We start from the raw sequence: 7,407 nt of genomic DNA on the forward strand, positions 1-7,407 counted from the left end.
TTGGATTGCCCATTTAAATGAGTGTTCTATAACAGTTTAAAAATAATGAAAGACCACACTTCTTGCTATAAGGTGCTGTCATACCTTGTCAAATTCCTATGTACATTGTTCATGTGGTGATTAAAGAGATTCTGATTCCGATTCTGCTAAAAAGCAGAGCGAACATCCTGTGTTTTTTCAAAGTAACATAACTACCACAAGTGTCATTTATAAAATTCTCCAAACATATGTTGTGTATGAGAGGATTTACAATCATCTGAATTTTTTGTGTAGTGTAAAATCAAATTTTAGTGTGCAATGCATTTTCAGGTCTCCGCTTTGTTTCAATTGTAATGAATAGTTTCACATTGGCGCGTTTATTATGGAAGAAGTCCGGATGAGAAGCCCGCCCCCGGAGAAGTCGCTTGAATTCAGCCACCGTCAAGACCGGGGATTCTTTATCAACAAAGCGGCGCGATGACTCAAGTTTTATCTGGACAGCTGTCAGGCAGCGGTACTGATGTTATGTGCGGTCTAATAGTCTAGAATTGAGTATTTTATGCGTTGTAGTGACCAGCCCATCGTCAAGGAGCGCAGTCCGGGGTGTTTGTAAACGCCGATCGGAATTGATCGACAAAAGCCGATCATCGGATGTTGAAAATGTGGACTCCTTTTGCGAGATCTCGATCATTTATGGACTTGCCTTGCTTTTCACGTCTTGGAGGAGCGGGGGAATGAATGCCGTTCGGCTCTCTGGATCAGGGCTCTTCCAAAGGCCTTGACATGAAATCTCTGGTAAGCGCTCCCACTGAAATGTGTATTAGCCTCCCCACATGTGAGTCAGGCGCGCACTTGCATGTTCAGGTGTCGTCCTTGTAAGCGTAATAACGAGGCATTATCTTGCACAGATTCTCCGCTGGCTCTGTCTGCTAAGCCTGAGCCTTCCTCTGTTGTTTTGGTTCGGACATGTGATCAGTCGGGAGCATCCATCGCCTGCGGTGCGAGACACCGGGCTCATTGGGTACATGAGAATCCTCCCAGGCAGCGTGGATCAGGTGAGGATGAGGATATACAAATAAAACACGCAGAGATTTGGCTCAGATCACAGCTTCGGAAGTGTTGGTTTCACAGGGTAATTTGTTTTCTTACTTATCAGCCAGAATATGTCTCGTTTGTGCCGCAAATGCAATCTGCACCTCTGCTACAAGGATTATCTCCTCATTGTACAAGTTCCTTTTTTTTGTCACATTCCTATATCTACTTATTACCATATAAGCATCGGTTTGCAAAATCAAGTCCGATATACAACACAAATGAGAAGTCAGACCGCTCCCAACATAGTAAAACTATTCTCTTTGGCTTTAATAACCAGGTGTTTATTCCAAAATCAACAGCTGACAGTTTTCCATGTATTGTCTCCAGTTCCTGGACCTGAGCTGCAGCCAGTGTGCCTTGATCTCAAGCTCCGGCCAGATGCTCGGAGCCAGCGCTGGACAGGAGATAGATAAAACCGAATGTGTGATCAGGATGAACAACGCACCCACCCAGGGTTTTGAGACAGATGTGGGCAGTCAAACCAGTGTCAGAGTTGTCTCCCACACTAGTGTCCCTCTGTTGGTAAAAAATGAGGATTACTATTTCCAACAATCAGCAGACACCATATATGTGTTCTGGGGTCCTGAGAGAAACATGAGGCAAGATGGTAAAGGCCACATCTTTAATGCCCTTTTGAAAATAGCAAAGAAGTATCCAAATGTCAGACTATACGCTTTGACCCGGGAGAAGATCCAATATTGTGACTTTCTGTTTCAGAATGAAACAGGAAAAAACAGGTAAGCTATGAATGCTTTTAAAATGGACTGTACTGGTGTAATGTGTTTAATATTGCTGTGATAATTATTGTGTTACAGTTGAAGCTGTTTTTGCAAGTTAGGGCTGGATTTTCTTTTTATCTCCCAATTTGAATGTGACACTGACACGGCAAAATATGCCGTAGAGCGGGCGCACCAAGATAACACTTGTACCACCAGCAAGGTGGAGCTTCATGATGCAGCTACTGCAGTAAAGTACAACACTAAAATTGAAGCAAATACAGATGGATGATCAAGTATACCTAATCTATCAGTCAACATGACAGTGTAGTCTAAAACATATATCTTCATTATTTTGAAGCGGGAACAGTAAAGCTGAAAAAAATAAGAAATTTAAACAGGTTCTAGTTAGAATACAGTTTATTTCCCTCAAATTTGGTATGTGCCTGGATCTTGTTGGACCTTTTCTCACAAGTTAACACAGACTGAGTCTTAAGACCCATTAAAAATTGGATGACTAGCACCATTACACTGTAGGTGTGTGGTTGTGTGTAAACAAAGAGTTACAACCCTGATGTTATGTTGCTGTGTTGAAACTGCTTTGTCTCTTGTGTAAGGTGTTTGCAAGCGTTTTGTAGCGCTTTGATTCCGGCTGATCATGGGCGGGCGAAGTATTTGTATGTTTTGGACTGACAAGACACAGAGTTGATAGCAATCTTATCTTTATGGAGGGAAGCAGCACTACGCTGGGGGACTCGGCAGAAGAGCAAGCAAAATGTGTTTTCAGTGTCTGAATTTGGGCCCCTGGAGGGTTCACCTGGTTTTTCCTCTGAAGCAACTTCAGTTTCCCCACACAGCGGTCCACAGACAATATCTGGTCCGCTGCCCAGACCAGACGCACCTCCTGGGAGAAAGTGGCTTCCGCCAGCAAGTCCATGTTGGCTGGGTTAATTTTGGGGGGTTTCCTTTTGTCAAGACACGACTGACTTGGTTAGAATGACAAAACCTAAATGGACAATATGAGGCTAGTGTCATTTGAATGGTCTTTACAAAAGGTGCAAAGAAAAATACTTACCAGAACCAGAAATCATACTCCCAAAACTAATGGACCTGACTAACAATAAACTGAAAACATGAAATCCAAGGAAATCCATAAACAAGAAAAGCAGTAAACCGGAATAAAACAAACACTGACTTCGGGATATACAGAACATATATATACTCAACTAGAATAGGGAACAGGTGAAAACTATCAAGAAGAGACCGAGAAGAGGGAGACGGATGTAAGCAATAGATGCAACAAATATTCATGACAAGCTATCCTAATCCCCGAATCTATTTAAAGGGAAGGACATTGGTTTTGATGGACTCTTGGACTCCAACAAAACTTAATCTCTCCATGCATTACGGGCTTTTTACATGTTTTTTTTTTGGTCTTTGGCTGCTGGTGATGTCTGAATTGGGGGTATTGGTTCTACAGAATGGCTTTAGAAGGGATATAGGTCTAAAAGGAAATGCAAAAGCAATGCATAGATATTTTCTGATTTCTGAATAGATGGAGATACTATCTGGAAGTGAGAGAGCTGTAACAGACCATTCCTTTCTCTGTGTGGTTCCTCCATACACAGAAACCAAGTACTTGATTAACCTGGTGTGCCTTCAGTTGCAGGAGTTCCCCTTGACTGATGAATGTATAAATGGAAACTAGTATGCAGTCCCTGTACTGCTGAGGGTACCAGCAGAAAGAAATATTCATGTACTATCGTACTGACTGACTATCTCAGGAGGGCCTATTCTGGAACAATCTACCTATGATGAGATTATATACAGTAAGAGGCCCAACATGAGGACTCTGAGATCCAGAATCTCTGTCAGGACAAAGTAGAGTACGGTGAGGTTATATTGAATTTGAGAACATTAACTTAACCATCATTCTCAATTGTAAATCATACAAAACGGTAGATGGTCTTACGAAACTGTGCACTAAGTTTTCAAACTTAAAGTTTTCTTTGGTATGAACTGTTAGCTAGAGACATCGGCAGATTGGGACCTTTTTAGAGTTGAACAAGGAATTTCTCGTTGTTAGTATTTATTAGTTACTTTGAGGTTTTTTTCTGTCCAGAGAAAATTTACTGCTCATTCAGATTATAGGTACGAACGTGACAGGTCGCTCTTTTACTCACAATTACCATTTTTGAGGAAAAGCATGTCTGTTTGCAAAGAGCTAATCTAGCAGGACAAAAGGTCAGTTGTGTGGACATTGTAGCCTCTGCTCGCATTTAGAATAATAGCAAGATATGTGTATATATCTTGTGATTATATACATATATACTTCATAAATATAATCAATATGCCTAATAAATATAGTGTTCACAAAACAATACTGAAGTCAAAAGATTTAAACATGGCTTCACTGCCTAAGATTTAAAGACACAAAATAAGTCGACTGAATATTATTAACCCTGTGAGTGACAGCGCTGCAAGACAGAAAAACAAAATGACAGTAGTTTGAAAAACAAATGAGAAACATTTGGACAATTTTAAGCTCCTCATCCATGAGTGAAGCAGAAAACTCAAAGAATATGTAATAAATCAGCATGTCTGTGCAAACCAATTGCTCAGCTGTTGAAATACCCCCAGCTGGATATGACGGCAACTATGTGGATCACATCGACTTTGCTTATAGGGGATTAGTTTGTGGAGTGAAGATTTCTTTGGTAGCACACTGAGCTGCTGGGTCACTGAATAATGGAGCTGGAAATGTAATCTGTTACATGTGCCCTTTAATACCATTTTGTACCTTTTACTTTGACAAGACAGGGAAAAATATTGGACAGTGAGGAGGGAAAACAGAATATTTGAGGAAAAAAAAACTTCTATTGTAATATTCTTAGTATATGTTGAGATCATGGTTGTCATGGTTGTGCATTCACTCATGCAGCTCAGAAGAAGGTTTCAGGTTTAATTTCAGTAGCCAACTGGGGTCTTTCTGTGTGGGTTTCCTCTGGATTCATTGTTTTCCTCTCACAGTACAAAAATCTAGGTAATCTGAAGACTCAAAATTTTACATTGCTGTGAATGAGAAAGTTAATACAATAGTTATATAGTTTACATGCATATTGCTTACCCCTTACGTGCAGTAATAGAAGATTTTTGACATAGCACCTAGCCGTAATTCTAGATTCATAGCTACGTTCATCTGTGTAGTTTAAGATGAGCTTAAGTTTTCTGTGTCTTACTCAGAATGAAGACAGGGGCATTTCTCAGCACAGGATTCTTTACGATGATTCTTGCAATGGATGTGTGTGACAGCATCAATGTTTATGGAATGATCAATCAAAACCACTGCAGGTAAGACATTTGATTATAATTTACTAATATAATCCATACCCAGACTGCATGTTTTCTCTTCATGTATGTTCATGTTCTAGCCTTTATTTTATTTCCTTTATTTTCTCTTCCTGCCAGTGAAGCCAATCACACCACTGTTCCTTACCATTACTATGAGCGGAACAGAATTGATGAATGCAAGATGTACAAGGTCCATGAAGGCACACAACGTGGAGGACACCGTTTTATCACTGAGAAGGCCATATATGCCAAGTGGGCATCACACCATAAGATACAGTTCAAACATCCCTCATGGAAAATATGAAATAGATGAAAGTTGGGGCTGGGCTTCTTTTGGCCTTTTTCAGCCTATGTCGGCCCATTGCAGTTATATTTGTACGCACTGATCAAGATGACACTTAACTCAGTATTTGTAAGTAGCTGATCCAAATGTGTTGTGTATCAATTTTCATTAGACATCCAGCTGGACACCAAGATTGCTTAGATGTTGGTATTTGGTTGATTGCATGATGTCATTTCAATGTCAGAATGCCCAATGTCAGTGGAGACAACTGGTGGCATCTATGTGGTTTTTGAATTTATCTTGCTGATGAACCAAAATCTAACATTCTCCAAAGATTCAAATATTGACATCCACATAGTGTTAAGTTTTGATTTATTTTGACCTTAAGAGTTTAGTTTTTAATAATGGTCAGGACCTACTATTATTAATCCAAAGTCCTCCCTCTATCTTCTTTTTTGGGTGAATTAAGTTCAGTTGTTCCTAAAGGGTCTCGTGTTCCAACAACAGTGTTTTCTGAGGGCAATTTACTATTTGAAGTTCCATTTTCTCCCCAATTCTAAAATCTAAGTTTAGGAACAAAGAGTGAGAAATTGTGAAGATTATTATATTCTACAGCTATTGACAAGATAGCATCATACACATTCAGTTGTGTATAGACATATCAGTATTCATACTGGAAGCCAGTTTATACGAAAGTATAAACTTCTTAGTATTTTTTTAATCATGGTGCCTTCGTTTTTAGTCTTATTGTGCTGCAATCTGTAAATTTAAGCTAAAATATTGACCTTTACTGTGAAAAACAAAGCTTTGTCATCATGGTATTTTTCGTCACACAGATATGGTTTATTATTAAGCTCATTCTGTACAATGACTGCAGTCTGTTACTACTTTGAAGTGCTTGACATTTAGGTAGCTATTCATTGAACTGAAATGCTGTTCGGGTGATTTTATAGTGACCTCCGTGCCACGCTTCCCTTACAGTCGTGATATATGTAATGGGCCATCTAATGTACCTTTATCTTATGCATACACAGCATTAATGCATGAGGTAAGGTATTAATGGACCACTGAATAGACATTGTGTTATATATTTGCTCCCTAGCATCTGCTGCCTTTTGATATTTTACCTGTAGTGCTGATGCCTACACGAGAATGATGGACTACAAACGTATGAAATAATCTTTGCAGATTTTCTGTTTCACAAGTATGGAGACATGTGCGGGCACAGTATAAACTCTACAATTAAATAAATAATACAACCACTATTTTTGTGTAAGTGTAAATATTATTGTTGGCATCCGTCTCATTGTCTCAGTAGACAATGGAATTTCGTGCCTTGGTTTTGGTCACATGTTGGCTGTACAGTGCCAACTTTGGCTGTACAGTCAATACAGGAAAAACAGACTTTCCTGCAATATTGCGCTTGTTGCAGGCGAACACCATGCCTGGTAGGGCAATAGCTGCTATCGCCGCTGGCAGGTGCCCTACTGGCTTCTATTGACTGCTGCCACTGCACACTACACAAGCATAAATAATACAATAGCTAAAACACTCAAATTGCACCACTCAGGGTTTCTGTGAGGCTTCTGAAGAAGTGCAAACTGTGCCCATGGATGGATCATTACATAGCACCACCACATAATTCTAATAAAATATTTAGTAATTGTGTGGAATTTTAAAGCATCTAATGGAAGATAATTCTAAAAAAGCAAAGACAAAGTCTTATGCAAGACAGTAAATTCAGATGTTTTTCTTCAAATATTCACTTTAAAATTGTTCACACCCTTTTGCTTCCTGTTCATGTGTATAAAAAAAACAAACTATAGTGCTTCCTTTTCAGTTATACAGTTCTTATTTGTAGCCATTTCTTATTGACTAATTATATTTGCACTATTGAGGAACTGCTTTGTCAAAGTAATTCCCTGTGACTGATGATTGTTTGTGATTCAAATACCATTGACTGAGGACTTTGTTGTGGTTCAA

The 7,407-nt window shown here is 39.3% G+C and overlaps 1 protein-coding gene across 1 annotated transcript; it reads left to right on the top strand.

Moving 5' to 3' along the window:
- Positions 1 to 417: 417 nt before the first annotated feature.
- On the top strand, positions 418 to 7,407 carry st6galnac4 (ST6 (alpha-N-acetyl-neuraminyl-2,3-beta-galactosyl-1,3)-N-acetylgalactosaminide alpha-2,6-sialyltransferase 4). The gene is made up of 5 exons (XM_086152189.1): positions 418 to 774; positions 888 to 1,034; positions 1,402 to 1,811; positions 5,034 to 5,141; positions 5,259 to 7,407. The coding sequence occupies exons 1-5, from the start codon at positions 718 to 720 to the stop codon at positions 5,443 to 5,445; spliced, it is 909 nt and encodes a 302-aa protein (XP_086008315.1). The 5' UTR covers positions 418 to 717; the 3' UTR covers positions 5,446 to 7,407.

Source organism: Fistularia commersonii, chromosome 9, assembly GCF_037954325.1.
Source record: "Fistularia commersonii isolate RoL2024-O1a breed Wild chromosome 9, RoL_Fcom_v1.0, whole genome shotgun sequence".
NCBI lineage: Eukaryota > Metazoa > Chordata > Actinopteri > Syngnathiformes > Fistulariidae > Fistularia > Fistularia commersonii.